This window comes from Procambarus clarkii, chromosome 2, assembly GCF_040958095.1.
Source record: "Procambarus clarkii isolate CNS0578487 chromosome 2, FALCON_Pclarkii_2.0, whole genome shotgun sequence".
Lineage (NCBI taxonomy): Eukaryota > Metazoa > Arthropoda > Malacostraca > Decapoda > Cambaridae > Procambarus > Procambarus clarkii.
In genome coordinates this window covers 22,982,629-23,004,184 of record NC_091151.1, presented here as the reverse complement: position 1 = coordinate 23,004,184, position 21,556 = coordinate 22,982,629, and the positions used below count along the sequence as shown (strand labels likewise).

At 46.2% G+C, this 21,556-nt stretch overlaps 1 protein-coding gene across 1 annotated transcript in view; it reads right to left on the bottom strand.

Annotated features, from left to right (window-relative positions):
- The window catches only part of LOC138365884 (beta-1,4-galactosyltransferase 4-like), a 95,552-nt gene that overhangs the window by 32,718 nt on the left and 41,278 nt on the right, over positions 1–21,556 (bottom strand). Inside the window, exon 3 of the mRNA XM_069326586.1 lies at positions 5,514–5,595. Within this exon, the coding sequence (XP_069182687.1) occupies positions 5,514–5,595 (82 nt within the window). The remainder of the gene's footprint in view (positions 1–5,513; positions 5,596–21,556) is intronic.

The window sequence follows — 21,556 nt, the reverse complement described above, 5'->3', positions numbered from 1 at the left end:
GACATCACCCTAACAAGAGAAATTCAGAATAAAAACATTTGCATATTAGACAAAATCCATTGAAAGATTTCAGATTCTTGAAGCCTTCAAATAAAAGTAGAACAACATACCATAAATACTCCAATAGCGGAACAATTAACTCTACCCACCATAAGAGTGAGAGCGAGACCGGAACGTGAAGATGCCAACGATGACGTCACGGCTCAAAACGCCATGCCCACTACACGTGACTAATATTATTATGTATAGGTTATTTCCTCATGCCTCTTACCTTTACACCTTTCTCGTCACCTAATTGTATGCATCTGACCTCCCAGCAGTATAAATTCGACATGTTCTCTCCTGTCTCTCTCTCACAGCCCCGCTTCTGTGCCAGTTAAGTCCACTACGAGCTCACCATAGCCCGTGCTTCTTGGAACTTTTGTTATGAGTAGCTGAATCTAAAACTCCTGTCTCTGACCTAGAATAACTGGTGAAACCAAAGCAATACTCCACAAGGCAACAACAACCGAACAGATCAGGGGAGCAAAATGAGTACACCTGCTCTTGCCTCTAAGACATCCCAAGCACAAATGACGACCCCCTTGATATTCTAATGCCTGAATGTACCTGAATGTAGCAAAGACACCACGACCCAACCCAGATTCTCACATACCTAGAAAAAAGAAAAGGAGCCAAAGATATATCAAGTGTCTACTGTTCCAATGATTATTGCCTCCCTGACAGACCTTCAGCAAGATGCTTGACAAAGCATTCCAAGCACTGGAACAGACCAACCCTCACTTAAAGAAGGAAATGTTAACAGAGGACCAAAAACAATCTATTGAACTTGTTTTTTCCACACGTTTACAAGCCCTACCTGTAATGCTCGATGAAATCGAAGAAGGTGACGAAGCTGAATGGTTTCAGCGCCCAGTGGCGTCTCCACTCTAACTAAGACGACACAAGCAGTCGGGAAAATCAGCACATAATAAACTACAAACGAGTCAATGGTTTTGAGTCCTTGGTGGACTCTACTATAACATAATAATGGCCCATAACAACACTCATGATTATACATTGGAATATCAAAGGATTCAAAAAAAAACACAAACACTCAGAGCAGTGCTTCTCAAGGACAACATTGATATCGTTTTACTTCAAGAAACATTTACAAGGACTGAAAGAAGTATCAATATCACAGGATATCAAGGTTTCCACTCCCCAATTGCACAAGGTGGCACCAGAGGCACTTCAATACTAGTAAGAAATCATATCAATGCCACAGCAATCAGAGACCTGCCTAACTGTGGTGAGGACGTCGGAATTATTCGAGTTAATCTCACTATGAGGAAATCAATCCTATACATCTTCAATGTATACAGGAGCCAATGAGAACACGATATGGATCTCTCTGCAATCTCTGAAATAACAGTCACCAAACCAATTATCATATCGGGTAACTTAAATGCTCATAATAAATTACTTGATTCACCAAGAACCGAAGCCAACAAAAGACATATTGGAAACCTTTAGGATGAACAGGCCAAAGCTGCAGAAAGAATGGCTCTTAATTGATTTGAATGGAAAGCCAAACCACTGCACCAAAATGATTTTACTGACAGAAAACCCATAGAATGCCTTACCTCCCACCTGGATCAAATCTATGACAAACCAGGAATCCTTATTTTTCTGGACCTTGAAAAAGCCTTAGAGCTAGCCAATGCTCCAGCTACACTGTGCTGCCTTGTGGATAAGAAAATCAAGGGACACGCTCTTGCATTTGCCAAAGTATAATCAACAGAGAACCTAAAGTCAAATTCCAAGGAAAAACATCCTCCTCAAAGAGGCTGGAAAATGGGACTCCGCAGGGAGGAATTCTAAGCCCTTCCTCTTCAACTGTCTCATGGAACAATTCATGAAGCTCAAGTTACCAAAAGCCAAACTGCTTAACTATGCAGACGACTTTGTGGTTATCATCAATGGCAAAGGCGCTATGAATCGTGCACAAAAATGCCTAGATATCATCAGCAGGGAAGTGGAACGCATAGCAGTTTATGCTCAGAACGCATAAACAACAAATGCAAAGAAATGGCCATTTTTTTCACGGATATTCCTGCGCGGGCCCTAAGCCCCTGGCTCGCCCACTAAGTGTTGCTTGTTTCTGTTTTACTTGGGCGGAGTATGAGTAGTTATGATTCGTATGGTCGCTTCAGTAAGATTTTGCCTTATGCGTTTAACAACTTCCTCTGCTCTGTTGAATCTAAGTTGAAATCTTAATGGGTTTGTAACTGTGCACTGTGTTAGATAATGTTCCAGTGGTCTGTCGGGCATTTCTCCATAGTGCCAATGGCCGTTAAAATGAGAACTCAAGGCATCAGAGCTGCAATTCAAGGAAAGGAAATTGAGTGGGTCACTAAAATTTTCAATACTTTGGTGTCATAATAGACACCTAGTTGTAATTAACTCAAGAAATTTAATATCTTCTGCAATGTTACAAAACCAGAAACTCAGCTTAGCATTCCCTGACAAGTTTTAGAGATGGTGCATCTCTACCAGTACTCAAAATGTACTACGTTCAAGCAGTTAGGTCACTCATTGACTATGCTGCTCCTGCTCTTACATCCCTTAGTGATAACCAATGGGAGAAACTGGAGTGTCTCAAAACGATGCCTTCAAAACAATACTGCGAGCACCTATTCTCTCATGGCGAGAGAATCTAAGAATGGAAACCATCTTGCCAGCCTTAGAAAACAAAATTAAACAAAAAATATCCACCAAAACAGTAAAACGTGGTGGAACCACCGCCAGACTGCCAATCAAAGATTGCGTAAACAGATTACTGCATAGAAACCTTCAATATAGAACAAGTACTTGGACGGAAAATCTGGTCAAGATTGAAACGAAAGATTGAGAAAGTGGACTTGAAACTGACTATTAGAGAAAAAGGAGAAGATCGCCTATATCAACATTTTCGGCAAACTCCTCCATGGGAAAAATCAAGTTTAAAGGTAATCACTGAAGGATTACCAGTTAGAAAATCAGCTTGTGACTCCAAGAGGTTCAAAGCAGTAATAGAACAACAAATGGAAACCATCTCATGACCGACAACCACTCACATCTTCACACATGGATCAGTTGATAAAAAAAAAGATTCTGCTGGGGCAGCAGGTTACACTAAGAACCATGAAACTTACTGGAGCATGAACAGTAGGTACTCAACATTGCAAACAGAATTATATTCCCTGACAGAGGCTATAAATTAAGAAATTAAGAATAATTTACAAGATGCCATCATTCATACCATCTCTAAATCTTCGTTTCAGGCATTGTTATTCATCCAGCACAGAGATAATATACAACTTATCACATAAATCCTACATCTAGGAAAAGAAGCACACTGTCTTTTTACAGCCAGCTTGGGGCCAGTAACAGGGTTCTTTCTGTATACGTTTCTCATAACTTCTCCTTGATCCTACCCAAAGTCGATAGTAAGTTTTCAAGAATTGGTGGTAGCAAGTAACAGTGCAAGGAATAAAGGGGGAATAAACAACAAGCAATTACACCTTCACCAATACATTATCACCTTCACCAATATATATCTCTAATTATAACTACACATTTACACTGTCGCTTTCACTCAGGACACTCAGTAGATCCGTAGTGTTCATCAAGCCCTGGTGAGTCCACTATCTTCACATATACATTGTCTACACTCAATGGCAATCACTGGCGAATACACCTTCGACATGGGCCAGTCTACGCATCGTATCATCACAATGCCCTAGTACCCCACATCTGCTCTCCAGAAATTCACTGGCAAAGGGCTTCAGCCACAAGCTGACAGGGGTCTTAAATAATCATGTACAGGGTTAGCTAACACCCTGGCAGAAGTCTCTAGCAATACACTAGCAGCACTTCTCAACAGATGCACTACCGTCATCTCGTAACTCTTCTTGGCTAATTCCTGGGTACGTCTGTCCATACAACACTACATAAATCCAGCAACTAACACACTGCTACTACCGACGGCGGTCACTTTGTCCTCTCACAAGACCAAGTCAAGAGTTCTGGACTGCCCAAGGTGAACTGTCCTCCTCATCGCAATCGCCTCCTTACGTGACCACTGTGAACATAAAACGTCATTAACTAGACAGTCAGCATATTGGGTGACCTTAGGATAACACCCTTCTACCGGGGAATTGAAATTGTAATTGCTTTCACAACCTAGATGGCATTGATATCAGTACGCAACCCACCAGAGGTCATCATCATCGACCTCACCATCTAACTGAGGTATGAAACAGGAGTCTTTCACCGGCGCCACACCACCACCAACAGATGACGTTGACTACATCGCACCTAATACCTGGTAGTTGGAGTGCAGGTCCATAAATGGCATTGAAAATACCACTCCCCACTCCAACAACGGTGTCGATACCGAAACAGCTGTCAATCACCCTAAATTGGATACCAAGTCACATTGGCATAGTTGGTAATGAAAAGGCAGACTCACTAGCAAAAACTGCCACTGCTCTACCTGTTGTACAGGTAAAAATACCTCCAAGTTTCTCACAGATTAAGGAGAAAATCAAGAAGAAAATACTCCCAACTATCAAAAGTCGCCACAGAGCCAAATTAGCGGAAGGAAGATCCACTGCGATGTGTAATGAACAAGCCACTGGGTTCTCCTCTTTCATGTCTGGCAAAAAAATATCCAAAGACATTGCAGTAGCCATACACAGACTCAGACTTGGTTACAAGTGCTGCTGGGAGGTAATAAACCCAATAGTTAGAGAGTGTCTTATCTTTGCAACAGAAGCAGAGGCACCACTATTACATTACTTACTGGACTGTGAAGCATCTGAAGCCCTGCGCATCAAACTCAACATTCAACAAACAAGAGCAGCTGCATTAAATGCAAAATCCACATCGACTACAATGGTAAAAAAAATAGTTGAAGAATGTGACACAGTAGTGAACATTGTGCATCTACATCCGCCACCAAGATAATGTTAATAAAGCAAACCTTCATTGAAAACTTTGACCCAAATATCACAGTAACAAGGTTATCGTGAATGTAAATCTATATAAACAAAAATGGAAATGTTCATTGTTCAAATAATTTAGATTTTTTTAGTTAACCTCAAACACATATGACATTTGGAGAGATCCTCTTCCAATTATACTAAGAGGCAAGAGCACTAGTCAGAGGTTATCTTGATCTTGAGGTTATCTTGATCTTGAGGTTATCTTGAGATGATTTTGGGGCTTTTTAGTGTCCCCGCTGCCCGGTCCTCGACCAGGCTTCCACCCCCGGGAAGCAGCCCGTGACACCTGACTAACACCCAGGTACCTATTTTACTGCTAGGTAAACGGGGTATAGGGTGAAAGAAACTCTGCCCATTGTTTATCGCCGGCGCCCGGGATCGAACCCGGGACCACAGGATCACAAGTCCAGTATGCTGTCCGCTCGGCCGACCGGCTCCCTCCGGGATAGAAGCCCTCAACAAGGAAATATTAGCATCACTAACCTTCCTGCTCGACAAAGTAGATGGAGTAGTTGAGCTGCTGGCGCTGAAGGAACGGGTGCATGTGATTTAGGAAGGCCCCAATCTGGTAAAAAAAAAATCAGTCAGGGTTGATGAATATGTATTATTAAGTTCTTATTGGTATCATATAGTTGTCATTGGGATTAAAACTTTCAAACCCATTAATTGAGGTGCACAGGTTGTTATATAAACATCAGTATATTATTACTAGGATTGTGCACATGTGGTTGCATACTCTCGTTATAAGTCTTGTTAGACTTATAATTTTCATAAGTGTTATAAGTCTTCATTCATGTCAAATAGATGTTAGTGGGCTCCGCATGTGTTCGGACCATGTAATATAGTGTCATCGCGGCTGCAACAGACATTGTCTGTACACGTGTTGACAAGGTTACTATACGCCTACACTGGTGTGACGCAGATAATACACATTGTCTGTACACGTGTTGACAAGGTTACTATACGCCTTCACTGGTGTGACACAGATAATACACATTGTCTGTACACGTGTTGACAAGGTTACTATACGCCTTCACTGGTGTGACGCAGATAATACACAGCGGACTCGTCAACATGCAGGTACTTGGGTTCTATTGCTAATGGTCCAGATATAGTTTACTCTCCGCTGTTATATAAATAATTATATATCATTCCTGGTGTTATGTCGGCATTATTATTACCACTAATGTGTTATTCGGGGAGCATTATATCATCCCTGGTGTTACACAGGCAGCATTATATCGTCTCTGGTGTTACACAGGCAGCATTATAATATTCCTGGTGTTATGCAGGCATTATTATGACTACACATGTGTTATATGGGGAGCCTAATGCTATCCCTGGTGTTATAATGGGAGCATTATACCATTCCTGGTGTTATACAGGGAGCATTATACCATCCCTTGTGTTATATGGCGAGCTTTCTACCATCTTTGGTGTTATACAGACATTATTATGACCATGATATATGAGGAGCATTATACCATCCTTTTTTGTTATACGGGGAGCATTATACCATCCCTGGTGTTATGAAGGCATTATTATGACTACACATGTGTTATATGGGGAGCCTAATGCTATCCCTGGTATGATAATGGGAGCATTATACGATCCCTGGATGTCATGCAGGGAGCATTATACTATCCCTGGTGTTATACAGGGATCCTTGGTGTAATGAAGGCATTATTATGACCACACCTGTGTTATACGGGTAACATTGTACCATCCATCATGTTATACAGGGAGCATTATACTACTGGTGTCATTCAGGGAGTATTATATCATCCCTGGTGTTATGCAGGCATTATTATAACCACATGTGTTATATGGGGAGCATTATTCCATCTCTGGTGTTATAATAGGAGCATTATACTATCTTTGGTGTAATGCTGTCATTATTATGACAGCATAATTCTTCTCTAGTTGTAACTACTGCGCCTTTTAACCCCTTTCTCTCTGGGGGTTCTCACCGCCGTCCTCGTCACGGCCGCCCTCGCTTGATTCCTTCCAGTTCTGCTACCTATCAAGCCTTGTTTGGTCCCGCTTCGTGGGCCAAATATTTTGATCTCCTCCCTCTTGATTCTGCGCCTCCTGACGATTTCTCCCTCCATCGACATGTCGTTGATTCCGTGGATGCCTCCATTACTTTCAACCCCACTCGTCTCAGTACACGTGTCGTTGCTGCTCCTTCTCAGGATGCTGCTTCCCGCTTGGCTGCCTTATCCTGCCTTGGCGAGACCCCTGTTAGGGTCTCGAAAGAACGCTCAGTTGAATGCCAGTGTTGGCACTATTTTGCTCCCGCCCCATGTTGCGACCGGTGTTCGGGACCTGCGCGACTGCCACGATGATATTCAACATATCCTTGCTGCCCAGGGCCATTCTATTCTCCAGGTGGACACGTTAACTCGTCCCCCTCGTGGTAGTCGTCGTCAACCCCTCCGGGTTGTGAAGATTACCTTTGATGGTAGGACCCTTCCACCCTCTGTCATTCTTGCTAATGCCAGGTGCTCTGTCCAGGAGTACATTCCTTCTCCTCGGCTCTGCAACAAGTGCTGGAGGTTTGGGCATGGTGCCCTCCGCTGCTCCGGGACTGTCTCTCTCTGTCCTTTGTGTGGTGGCGAAGGTCACTCTAAGTCGGAGTGCACTTCTCCCCAGGCTCGTTGCCTCAACTGCGGTGAGGCCCATCCTACCTTCTCCCGTGCGTGTGTCCATTACAAGCTTGAGGCAGCCGTCCTCAACTTGAAGCACCGGGAGCGTTTATCTTTTCCTGAGGCGAGACGCCAGGTTCGCCGGCTCCTGCCTTATGCTAACATCTCTTATGCTCGCGTGTTGCGCTCTTCTTCTCCTCGTCCTTCCCACCTTCCTCAGGCCCACAACCGTTTCCGGGCCTTGGACCCTGATGCGCCCACTGCCCCCTCCTTTGTTCCTTTGGGTTCTCTCCCAAAGGATCCTCCTCCTGGTCCTCTGTCTGGGGTTCCCCTTCCTTCTACCCGGTCTGTCGTGTCTCCTGTGTCTTCTTCCTCGTCCCCCGCCGATCCTCCTTCCCATCCTTTTCCTCCATCTATCGGCTCTCCCCACCGCCTGTCGGTGCGGGCGGGCCATCGCTCTCCTAACGGCCGTCGTGTGTGCTCTCGTTCGGCTTCTCCTGTTGAGACACTGGAATCCGTTGCCCAGTACGTAGTTGCTGGGACACCGGTCTCTTTAAGTCAGAAGCGTAAGCCTGGCTCCTCTCCTTCCTCTTCCCCGGCGGGTAAGAAGGCTTTGCTTTCTTCCTCAGCTCCTACTTCTGGCTCTGTTGCTCCTACCCCTCCCGTTTCAGTGATTACGCCCCCTGTTCCTGCTATGGAGGTTTCTTTGACCCCTGCTTCCCTTTCGGTTGCTGCTCTTGCTGGGGTGCGCTCCCCTCTTTCTACTCCCCCTCTTCCTGCTGCTGTCCTTGACTGCTCCTCTCCGTTGTCTCCTCCTCTTCCTCCTCCTCCTTCTCCTCCGGACCTCGCCCGCCCTCCTCTGATCTGTTCTCCCGTTTCCTTCCCTCCGTCTTTGCTCAGTTTACCCATGCCCCCTAACCCTGACTTTGCTGACCCTGATATTCTTTAACGTGCTCTGTTGCTCTTTCGCCTTTGTTTCTACCTTGTTCTCTGTTTTTGTCCTTTCTCTTCTCGTCGTTGTCCTTTCTTCAATGGAACGTTCGAGGTTATTACGCCAATTTCCTCGAAATCCAACTTCTGATTTCGCGGTTTTCACCCCTTTGTGTCTGTCTCCAGGAGCCAATGCTTGGTGCTCGTCCTGGTCGTTTTCGTGGCTATTCCTTTCTCTCCCCCCCCCCCCCCCCAGCCATTGCTGGGGCTTCTAATTCTTCTGCTCTCTTGATTCGTGCTGATGTTCCCTTTGTTCCTTTGCTTTTTCCTTCGCCTCTCCATTGTTCTGCTGCTCGTATCTTTGGGGGGAAATGGTACACAGTTTGTTCCATTTATCTCCCCCCGAGTGTTCTGCTCTCTCTTCCTGATTTGAAACACCACCTAGACTCCTTGCCGGAGCCTGTGCTCCTGCTGGGTGACTTCAATTGTCGTCATTCTCTTTGGGGTGACGTTCTGACGAATACCCGGGGTCGCCTCCTTGAGCCGTTTCTCCTCTCTTCTTCCCTGTCTCTTCTGAATTCTGGTGAGCCCACTCATTTGGACTCTCGGACTCGCACCCTTTCTTGTCTTGATCTTTCTCTCTGCTCTTCTTCTCTTTACTTAGATTTCACGTGGCAGGTTCTTGATGACCTCCATGGAAGTGATCATTTCCCCATCCTTGTTTCCTTTTTCTCTTTTCGCCCTTCCCTCTCTTTCCCTAGGTGGCAGTTTGCTAAGGCAGACTGGACCCTATTTACCCTCAGTGCTGCTCTCTCTGACCTCTCCCTTCTGCCTCTCTCTCGCGCTGTCCTCCTTGTTCAGGACATTGGCTTCAACGCTGCCCTCCGCTCTATTCCTCGCTCTTTCTCTCGGGGTCCACGGAAGTGCGTTCCCTGGTGGAATGCGGACTGTGCTCGGGCTGTCCGCTGTAAGCGTGCAGCCTGGAAGAGGCACCGCCGTAGGCAGACGACCGATTCTTTTCTTTTCTTTCGGAAAGCGAGTGCGGTGGCCCGTAGGGCCATCCGTACGGCTAAATGTGATTGTTGGCCATCTTATGTCTCAACAATTACGTCCGAAACCCCTCTGGCCCAGATCTGGAAGCATATCCGCAAGATAGCGGGTAGGTTCGTTCCCGATGTTTCACCGGTCCTTCACCTCCATGATACTCTTGTGGCGGACCCGTTGCAGGTCGCTTCCGAACTGGGTTCCCACTTTTCTTCTGTTAGCTCTGGTCTTCATCTTCCCCAATCTTTCCTTCTTTGTAAACCTGTCCTTGAGTCTCGTCCTTTAGATTTCTGCACTCATCTTCAGCTTCCCTATAATGATCCCTTCTCTCTCTCTGAACTTCGTTCTGCCCTGGCCCTCTGCGGTTCTACGGCGGCGGGCTCCGATGGTATTCATTATGAGATGCTTCTCCATCTCCCTCCGAGCACGTCTCAGTATTTACTGAGTCTGTATAATTGGATCTGGGAGTCGTCGTCAGTCCCTGAGGGCTGGCTCGATGCCGTTGTCCTCCCTGTTCGCAAACCGGGGTCTCTGGGTACTTCCCCTAAGGACTTTCGCCCTATTGCTCTCACAAGTTGTGTCTGCAAACTCTTTGAACGCAAGGTTAGCGTTCGTCTGATGTGGTTCCTGGAACACCATCACCTCCTCTCCCCTTCACAATTTGGTTTCCGCAAGTGCCGCAGCACAACTGATGTCCTGGTGAACTTGGAGGTCTATATTCGTACTGCTTTTGCTGCGAAGACCTCCGTTGTTGCCGTCCTTTTTGACCTGGAAAAGGCTTACGACACCACTTGGCGTTATCATATCCTATCTCAACTTCATTCTTTTGGCCTTCGTGGTCATCTCCCTCTCTTTCTCCGCAGCTTCCTCTCTCGTCATTCCTTTCGGGTTCGCCTTGGTACCGCTCTCTCTCCCTCTTTTCAGCAATACAAAAGTGTGCCCCAGGGTAGTGTTCTGAGCACTACTCTTTTTCTGGTTGCCCTCAATGGTCTTCTTTCCTCTCTTTCTTCTGGTGTCTTCTCCGCTCTCTATGTCGATGATCTTACCCTTTGTTGTCAGGGTGATGATTCGCCTCTCCTTCAACGCCGGCTTCAACTTGCAATTGATGCCGTGTTGTCTTGGGCCACAGATCATGGCTTCAAGTTCTCTACTTCTAAGACTTGTGCCATGACTTTTACCTGGAAACGGGTTGTTCTTCGTCCCTCTTTGTCACTTTATGGTCATCCCCTTGAATACAAAGATTCCGCGAAGCTTTTGGGGTTATTCCTTGACACTCGTTTGTCTTGGTCTCCCCATATCTCTTACCTCCGTGTTGAGTGCTCTAAGGCCCTTACCCTCCTTCGGGTCTTGTCCCATACTTCTTGGGGGGCAGATAGGCGCACTCTCCTTGCTTTACGTTCCTCTCTCGTCCTGTCTAAGCACGATTATGGTTGCCCTGCTTACTCGTCTGCTTCTCCTACTCTTCGCCGTCTTGATGCTTTGCACCATACTGGGTTGCGCCTCAGTTCTGGTGCCTTTCGTTCGACTCCCATCCTTAGCTTGTATGTTGACACTGGCTTCCTGTCTCCAGGACCGCCGTGATCGCTACTGTCTTCGCTATCTTGCGCGGTGCTTGCAACATCCTTCCTCTCGCCTCTGTCGTGCTTTAACTTTTACCCCTGCTGCGGTTCCTGTTCCTCTTCACCACCTCCCTCTTTCTGTCCGGTTATCTCGCCTGCAGGATTCTCTTTCCGTTCGTATTTCTGATGTTTCTCCTCGTGTTGTTCCTTCTTTGCCCCCGTGGAGGGTCCCTCTTCTGTACATCCTTGACCCGTATCACTAAAGCTTTTACCCCTCCTACGGTTCTAAAACGCCTTTTCCTCGAGTACTTTTCTTCTCACTCCCGCTCCGTTTCTGTCTTCACCGATGGGTCTAAGTCAGCGGACGGTGTTGGCTACTGTTATGATCTCAGCCTGCAGGAGAAACGAGTCTCCCTCCTTGAGAGTTATTCATCAAGCCTGACCTGATTAGAAGGTCTAGCAAATATTGAGGTGATAACGCATATGTAAAATAGTTGCTTGGATATGTATAACAGTTTGAGATTATGGGCAATGAAGAAGAAAACAGATAAATGACTGGCGAAGAGATGTGGACGTTTTGCTGGAGGCGTGAGGCTCGCTTCCGGAGGACCTTGACCTCACTTGAGTGCCAGACATCGCAGGGGGAAGCAGCGCTCCGTTTGAGCTCCCGCCAGAAGGGAACCCCTAGTGATATATCTCTAAGAGAAGAGAAGTGTGCAGACGTGCCAGCTGTGGAATTGAGCTGAGAACGTTGTGGTGTCAAGTCTTGGACGGCGAGGAGAGTTTAATAAGCTGCTCAGAGGCATTTTCGTGGGCTGTGTGGAGCGCCCTGACCAGACGCCGTCAGAGGGAAAGCGCCCTCGATCAGTTAATCTGTGGTAAGCACGATATACGCCAGTTCATAGTGATTGCTTGTAGTTGGTCGTGTGCCCAGCGACAGTAGCAATGTTTATTTATAAGTTAGACATGTTTTAATTAGGCAGAAAGCCTGAAATAGGAGAGTGAAGAGGGAGGAGCACGAAGCGACGTCCGTCCCCTCTGAGCTCTGACGGACGACTGAGGGAGCCCGGCTCCTGACGGAGGAAGACCCTCCCAGCGAGTGAGGACCGCCGCCAGGCGAGGTGGAGTATGGACCCGCCCAAAACGGGGGAGTCCACTCTCACTGTATGTAGAGAACAGATAGAGGTTTGAGGCAAACATATTGTGTGAATATATTTTGTTTATGTGTTAAAGGGGAACATTTTATTGGAGTGTCGATGGGTTGCAGGTTTGTTCTTTGGGGAAGAAGTTGCTGAGAACTTCGAAGCCAGCAGATGAAGTAGCTGATGAGACTCCAAGGTAGTGGAGCAGAGGACCTCGAGCTGTGAGGAGAAGCAGCAGTGAAGAGGAGTGTCACGTGCTTCTGTAGAGGTGGAGAAGCACCATAGTTGCTCGGGGAAACTTCATGGTGTAGCAGCCAAGAGAGCTGTGGAGGACCCTAGCAGAAGGGTGAAGCACCGTAGTTGCTCAAGGAAACTTCATGATAGCAGCCTGGAGGAGCTGCAGAGGATCCTGGTAGTGAAGCCCGGAAGAACCTAAGGATATTAGGGTAGTGAACTTCCAGAGGTGGAAGGGGAAGTTCTGGTGGATTACTTATAGGGAGTTGATAGTGTTTGGTTGTCATTAGCGTGCAAGACGCAGTGAGAGGTGAGTGACTGCTGGCATTCTTATGTCAAGGAGTTTTTTATACTGAAGTTTAGAGTTACAGTCGTAGGCTGGATTATCTACAGATGTATGCGTTCTAGGACTGATATTGATCGATTAATCATTGTTGTGTATCAATGAACATTTATACTGATATATGTTATTGCATTCAAATGCTGGTTTTCTATATATACATTATCTTGCTGATAGTGCAAGCGTATGTAGACTTGATCAACTTGAGGAGGTTGATAGTATCAGGTGGTGAACCAGGAGATAGGATACCACTTGATAAGCTGATAATAGAGTTCTGATGGTGTTGGAGTGCAACCTGATTGTGATATTATAGAGTATAGGATTCATTATTATTATATGTGTGTATGTATCGTGTATGTGCTTTGTCCAGTAAATGTATCCCAATTTGCTGGTGTTTGCCCTTGTCCTAGTGAGGCTTCCCAGGAGGTAGTAAAGAAGGAGAGAGAGAGAGAAAGAACCAAGAACCACTGCCGTGGACAGGGTAAAAGGTAATACTAATAAGTCAAAAAGGGGATTGAGGAGATCATATCACCTAAGGAGAGAGTGGGGAGTCACAGCGGCTCGAGTGGGTGTGTGCACGTGACAACGAGGCTAAGTGTTGGAGCCGCATCCCCTAAATGTGTGACGTTGAGCCTCTCTCCAAGAGCCAGAAGCGCCAAGGGTGATCTCCTAGTATAAGCACTCTACCGAGTTGTGGGTTGGGTTGTCCGTAGAGAAGGATCAACGACGACAACACCAACCAACCCACAGTCTATAATAAATTGGGGGCCTGTGTCCGGGAGAGTGAACTGACACACCCACACCCTGTCCAAGAGTGGATTTGTACACCCCTGCTGAGACACACCTGTGTGACCGCAGGTGTATACTCTCTCTCTTGGGAAGACTCACAGGACAAAGATGGATAAGGTGCAAGCGTTTGTGGAGTCAGGCAAGCCTGAGGACTTGGAAGGTTGCACGAGGGATCAATTGAAACAAATAGCAGAAAAATGTGGCATTAGGTTGAAAGCTTCTAAAGTAGCTGGGATGAAGGATGAGATCCTGAGGCAGTTAAGAGCCAAAAGTGAAGCGGCAGAGCAAGGAGCCAAAAAAGGAGCTGAAAGTGGAAAGGAGGATGATGGGCAGGATGAAGTGAGATCCCAGGGATCGAGTAGGAGCAGCAAGAGTAGCCGCAGTAGCAGGAGTAGCCGAAATAGGAACTTGGAAAGATTCCAGTTAGAGCTCCAGATGCAGCGTGAGGAGAGACAGTTCCAGCTGGAAAAGATGAAATTGGAACTCCAGATGAAAAATGAAGCCGAGAAGGAAAAAGAGAAAACCAGACTGGAAATAGAAAAAGAGAAAACCAGAGTAAGAGAACTGGAGTTGGAACAGGAGAAAGAAAAAGCCCAAGTCGAAAAAGAAAAAGAGAGAACAAAACAAATGCAGATAGAAGCGAATAGAACCTTGGCTGAGCAAAGGATTGAACATGGGTTGCCAGAGAGCACCACCCAGGTATTACACTCACCAGATGTTAGGGTTAGGGAGAAGGACATTCCCTTGTTTGTTCCCGAAGAGGCAGAGAGCTTTTTCGAGCACTTTGAAAAAGTAGCCAGCATCAAGGAGTGGCCACAGGAGGAATGGGCCCAGCTGGTCCAGTTAAGATTGACCGGTGCAGGGAGGCATACACCCAATTGTCACTGGAAGAGTGCCAGGATTATGCCACGGTAAAGAGCAGCATATTGCGCTCGTTTCAGTTAACCCCAGAAGCTTATAGGAAGCGCTTCAGAGAGATGATCAAAGTTGGAGCGCGTACGTTTGCTGAGACAGCAAGAGATCTGGAAAGACGATTCCAGAAGTGGATTGAGGCTGCTGGAGTTGGATCTTACGCTGAACTGAGGCAACTGATGGTCATGGAGAAGTTCTTGGAGATGATGCATCCCGAAACAAAGTTCAAGATCCAAGAAGCAGGGATATTGGAGGTGAAAGATGCCGCAGATAGGGCGGATATGATTACTGAAGCATACAAGAGCTTGAGGGAGAACAGAGTAAGAAGCGAGGCGAGACGCAGCAATAGCAGACCCAGTGGAGTCTGGGGAGGAAGAAATTATGAGAGACCCAGAAGAGTCTGGGATGAGAAGAATTTTGATAAATGGGCAGATAAAAGTAAGTACCCTAAAACTCAGTAGAGTAGGTCGCGCACTTCATCTGAAAGTGAAGATGGAGGAGCTAAACGAGAAACTGATCGTTATCCAGGAAATCAAGAGTCCAGTAAAGCCCCACAAAGTACGAGTAGTACGTCTGGCCCAAGGAACTCCAATACGAGTGGGCAGAGTCAGAGCTACTCTGGTACATATAGAAGAGACTTTTCCCAGATGAGATGTTACAATTGTAACGGATTGGGTCACGTGATGCGAGATTGTCGGCAGGGCAAGAGAGTTGTGACCCTGGCCATGTGTGACCCACGAAGTAAATATACTAATGTGTTCCGAGACAAACCACAGAAGGTGAACTTAGTGAACGAGAGGTATAGGCCGTTCATGAGCAAAGGTTGGATCAGTATAAGAGGCCAACCTGAGGTAGAAGTTGGTATCTTAAGAGATACCGGAGCTAATCAGAGCTTGATTACGAGAAGCCTGATTTTGAATGGTCGACGGTTAGCTGGCAGTGGGAAGATGAAAGTATATGGGTTATTGTCTGAGAGTGACATGCCCGTATGTACTGTCCAGCTAAGGTCGGAATATGTGTCGGCGGAGGTGATGTTGGGAGTGTGCCCCGACATACCTATTCCAGGAGTCCAAGTGATCCTGGGGAATGACTTGTGCGGGACAAAGGTGTTGCCAAGAGTCATAGCGGAGACTGTGCCAGAGGAGTGCCCAGAAGGCCACGGCACGGGTGAGACACCTGAGAGTGTGAACCTGACTGACATCCGAGGAGATGCGTCAGGAGACCGCCAAGCCATTGAGTACCCTGTCTCGGTAGTGATGAGGGCAGAGGTGGCCGACGAGGGAGACACTGGAGAAGATGATACAGTGTCGATTCAACCGGTGGAAGATATCGATGTAGATATAGCATGGCTGTTTGATGAAGGTCCAGCCCAGGAAAATGAAGTCTCGGTGAGGTCAAAAGTGAAGATGACCCAGCCGAAGAAGAATCATGTGAAGAGAGCGGACCTGAGTAAAGCCCAGACTGCTGAAACTGAGAGTTGGAAGGTGAATGCAACTGTGCTGAGTAGGAATGAGGAAAGATGTGGACAGACTGAGGACGGAAGTAGAACGTCAAGTTGTCCACGAGCACAGAGGCATCTGGATAGTAGAGTTAAGTTGTTTGAGATGTCAAGAGTTGACATGTTTCACAGAAAAGCAGTTTGAGCAGTCTCCGTGGTGTAGTGGTAAGACACTCGCCTGGCGTTCCGCGAGCGCTATGTCATGGGTTCGTATCCTGGCCGGGGAGGATTTACTGGGCGCAATTCCTTAACTGTAGCCTCTGTTTAACGCAACAGTAAAATGTGTACTTGGATGAAAAAACGATTCTTCGCGGCAGGGGATCGTATTCCAGGGACCGTAGGATTAAGGACTTGCCCGAAACGCTACGCGTACTAGTGGCTGTACAAGAATGTAACAACTCTTGTATATATCTCAAAAAAAAAAAAAAAAAAAAAAAAAAAAAAAAAAAAAAACGTGGAGGAGAGATAGTGAAGAAGAGTAATAGCCGGGAAAATGAAAGGAGAAAAGACAGTATGTGTGGAGAGATGCTTACGAGCACTTTGGGAGAGGCAAAGCGACATGTATGGTCGAGTGCTGTTGGATGTAGTATAGTGCCTGAAGAAACTTTTAGGGAACGAAGAAGAGTTGAAGGGGCCATGGTAAACGAAAATCCGATGAAAAATGGAATATTTACGAAAAATTACGAAAAATACTACAACGTTCTGGCAACACTGTGGTCCAAACCGTTTAATGATATCTTGAAAAATAACGTAATTAGAGTCAAATTTCCCGCTGCAACTTTCGTGAATCTGGTCCTCGCGCCGTGAGTACGCCGCGGGGTATTGTATCTTACGTTGTAGATGTCTTATTTTTCGTAATAGCGTTGAAAATAACATGTTATGCATAAAATGAATATAAACTCACACAAATGGCAACACTCTATTGTCTGACACGAGGGTGGTGCAGTAAGTGACTGCGTGTCTCTCATGGAGAGAGGATGTATGCTGACGCGCTCACACAATATCTCCCAGAACATGCTATTTTTGCTATTTTTAGCTATTTGTACTGCAATATGACTTACCAAACGAACAAGAGAAAAGCATTGACAGCTAGATGCATGCGAGCTCTCCATACGAGCTGGCCGCAATGCGTAAATCACCAGTCACGAGTGACCGCAGGTTCAGTAAACTTGTCGAGCGCGCTACGCAACTCCAACTTTTACAACTAGATAAAATTTCACAGCCTTTATTTATTATTCTATTTACATGAAACTTGCACATTATATGTAGAGTTTACGCCTCTATAAACGCATGTCATTATTCTTATCTACGTAGATTTATTGATTTTATAAATAATGATACACTTCATTTTGTTGCATACGTTTTTGGGAAACTTTTATAAAATCTGTATTATTGCACTAAATACATCTAGGAAAATAATGTGACATGCAAATCTTTATTATATAGTAAGGTCATAGCTGAGTGTCGTATAAATGATTTTGGTTCACAATTGTGGGCTGTGAAATCAATTGAACATGGTTGAAAAATTCGTCTTTTTTTTTGTTGTTTTTTTTTCTCCGTCTCTATTTAGGCTGAGATGCTGAAACTTGGCCTAGGTGCAGCACCTTTCACATGTATCAGGATAATAAATTATGAATACCCTACAACAATTTTTTAAATCCTGGTACCATGGCCCCTGAAGGAGAAGAAAGGGAGTTGTATAGAGGTGAAAAATGTGAGAAGAGGATGATGATGCAAGCATGGAGGAATAGAAGAAAGCCGAGGACTCGATGGAAGACAAACAGGATGTCTCGGATAAATGAAGAGACGAAAGGGAGGATCGTCGGTGAAGACGAGGGAGTGAAGTATGATGGCAGGAGACGAAAGTATAATGGCAGTAGATGGAAGCGTGAAGACGACAGAGGAGGTACAGACAGTAGATGTCTGACTCTGGACGTGAAGAGAAGAAGACGAGGAAACGGAGGGTGGAAACAATAAGTAGAGTGGACCGATGGAGCGCAGGGGTCCAAGGAGGACAGCCTAGCTTTGAGGTGTCAGAGAGGTCAAATCGTTTGTGAGAAGATCGTGTTTCTGGCGAGTTGTGAGCAAGATGTTGCAAGGAGCAACGAACTAATTGTAGACTCCTAAAGGAGTACGTAAGCAGATCGACCGGTAGAACCAATCGGTTGAAGAACGAGACAGTGTGGTGGCGGATGTATTATCCCGAGCTTTGCCACTGGAATAACTCTCAAAATAAGGGGAGGGGAGTGTTATGATCTCAGCCTGCAGGAGAAACGAGTCTCCCTCCTTGAGAGTTATTCATCAAGCCTGACCTGATTAGAAGGTCTAGCAAATATTGAGGTGATAACGCATATGTAAAATAGTTGCTTGGATATGTATAACAGTTTGAGATTATGGGCAATGAAGAAGAAAACAGATAAATGACAGGCGAGGAGATGTGGACGTTTTGCTGGAGGCGTGAGGCTCACTTCCGGAGGACCTTGACCTCACTTGAGTGCCAGACATCGCAGGGGGAAGCCGCGCTCCGTTTGAGCTCCCGCCAGAAGGGAACCCCTAGTGATATATCTCTAAGAGAAGAGAAGTGTGCAGACGTGCCAGCTGTGGAATTGAGCTGAGAACGTTGTGGTGTCAAGTCTTGGACGGCGAGGAGAGTTTAATAAGCTGCTCAGAGGCATTTTCGTGGGCTGTGTGGAGCGCCCTGACCAGACGCCGTCAGAGGGAAAGTGCCCTCGATCAGTTAATCTGTGGTAAGCACGATATACGCCAGTTCATAGTGATTGCTTGTAGTTGGTCGTGTGCCCAGCGACAGTAGCAATGTTTATTTATAAGTTAGACATGTTTTAATAAGGCAGAAAGCCTGAAATAGGAGAGTGAAGAGGGAGGAGCACGGAGCGACGTCCGTCCCCTCTGAGCTCTGACGGACGACTGAGGGAGCCCGGCTCCTGACGGAGGAAGACCCTCCCAGCGAGTGAGGACCGCCGCCAGGCGAGGTGGAGTATGGACCCGCCCAAAACGGGGGAGTCCACTCTCACTGTATGTAGAGAACAGATAGAGGTTTGAGGCAAACATATTGTGTGAATATATTTTGTTTATGTGTTAAAGGGGAACATTTTATTGGAGTGTCGATGGGTTGCAGGTTTGTTCTTTGGGGAAGAAGTTGCTGAGAACTTCGAAGCCAGCAGATGAAGTAGCTGATGAGACTCCAAGATAGTGGAGCAGAGGACCTCGAGCTGTGAGGAGAAGCAGCAGTGAAGAGGAGTGTCACGTGCTTCTGTAGATGTGGAGAAGCACCATAGTTGCTCGGGGAAACTTCATGGTGTAGCAGCCAAGAGAGCTGTGGAGGACCCTAGCAGAAGGGTGAAGCACCGTAGTTGCTCAAGGAAACTTCATGATAGCAGCCTGGAGGAGCTGCAGAGGATCCTGGTAGTGAAGCCCGGAAGAACCTTAGGATATTAGGGTAGTGAACTTCCAGAGGTGGAAGGGGAAGTTCTGGTGGATTACTTATAGGGAGTTGATAGTGTTTGGTTGTCATTAGCATGCAAGACGCAGTGAGAGGTGAGTGACTGCTGGCATTCTTATGTCAAGGAGTTTTTTTATACTGAAGTTTAGAGTTACAGTCGTAGGCTGGATTACCTACAGATGTATGCGTTCTAGGACTGATATTGATCGATTAATCATTGTTGTGTATCAATGAACATTTATACTGATATATGTTATTGCATTCAAATGCTGGTTTTCTATATATACATTATCTTGCTGATAGTGCAACAGCGTATGTAGACTTGATCAACTTGAGGAGGTTGATAGTATCAGGTGGTGAACCAGGAGATAGGATACCATTTGATAAGCTGATAATAGAGTTCTGATGGTGTTGGAGTGCAACCTGATTGTGATATTATAGAGTATAGGATTCATTATTATTATATGTGTGTATGTATCGTGTATGTGCTTTGTCCAGTAAATGTATCCCAATTTGCTGGTGTTTGCCCTTGTCCTAGTGAGGCTTCCCAGGAGGTAGTAAAGAAGGAGAGAGAGAGAGAAAGAACCAAGAACCACTGCCGTGGACAGGGTAAAAGGTAATACTAATAAGTCAAAAAGGGGATTGAGGAGATCATATCACCTAAGGAGAGAGTGGGGAGTCACAGCGGCTCGAGTGGGTGTGTGCACGTGACAACGAGGCTAAGTGTTGGAGCCGCATCCCCTAAACGTGTGACATTGAGCCCCTCTCCAAGAGCCAGAAGCGCCAAGGGTGATCTCCTAGTATAAGCACTCTACCGAGTTGTGGGTTGGGTTGTCCGTAGAGAAGGATCAACGACGACAACACCAACCAACCCACAGTCTATAATACTACTCTGTTGTTTTTCCTGATCGCACTTATATGTGTCGCTTGCCTCCGGAGACTAGCATCTTTACAGCGGAACTTTATGCTATTCTCTATGCTCTTCGTCTCCTGCTTTCTCGTTGTCAGTCTTCCTTTGTAGTTGTTGTTGACTCTCGTAGTGCCCTCATGGCTCTCGGGTCCTTTAATCAGGTTCATCCAGTAGTTGTCGAGATCCAGCATTGGCTGTTTCTCGTTCACAGTAAATTTAAGTCGGTTGAGTTTTGTTGGGTTCCCAGCCATATTGGTGTGTCTTTAAATGAACGTGCGGATGCTGCCGCCAAGGAAGCTGTTCGCTCTTGTCCCATCTCTCGTAAAGGCATTCCGTATTCCGACTTTTACCCGGTTATCCATTCCTCAGTCCTTACCCGTTGGCAAGCTTCTTGGTTGTCTGTTACTGGTAACAAGCTACGTACTCTTAAATGTTGTGTTTCCTCGTGGCAGTCCTCCTTCCACCGTAACCGGCGGTGGGAAACAGCTCTGGCGAGGTTGCGTGTTGCCCATACTCGCTTAACCCATGGTCACTTGATGGAGCACCGCCCTGCTCCTTATTGTCCTAGTTGCATTGTCCCTCTTACGGTCGTGCATGTCCTTCTTGAGTGTCCTGACTTCCAGGACGAGCGTGTGTCTTGCTTTCCGACCGCCCCTCGCGGTCACCTGTCCCTCGATAGAATTCTTGGTGACTCGGATACTTTTGATATCGTTCGCCTTATGCGTTTTTGTTCTCGTATTGGCATCCTTGGTGATATTTAGCGCCCTCTGATTATTTTGCGTATTTGATGGTGCTACATAGCCTTCCCGGTTTGGTGCCTTCTTTTGATAATTACTTACTTACTTACTTCTCTGCTTTTATATCGGACATGTTTCCAAGTTTCCCATTTGTTTTTAATGGACCCATAGTGCAAAGGTGAGCGTGACGTTTTCCAGTTTGTTGCAAAATCCTGGGAGATGGTATCTTTGAAGGCTCCGTTACGTGCAACATAGGGAATTGGATGATGGGTAATGTGAGGCGTGTTGTACATCGCTACCTTCAGTGAACTTGATAGCAGAGG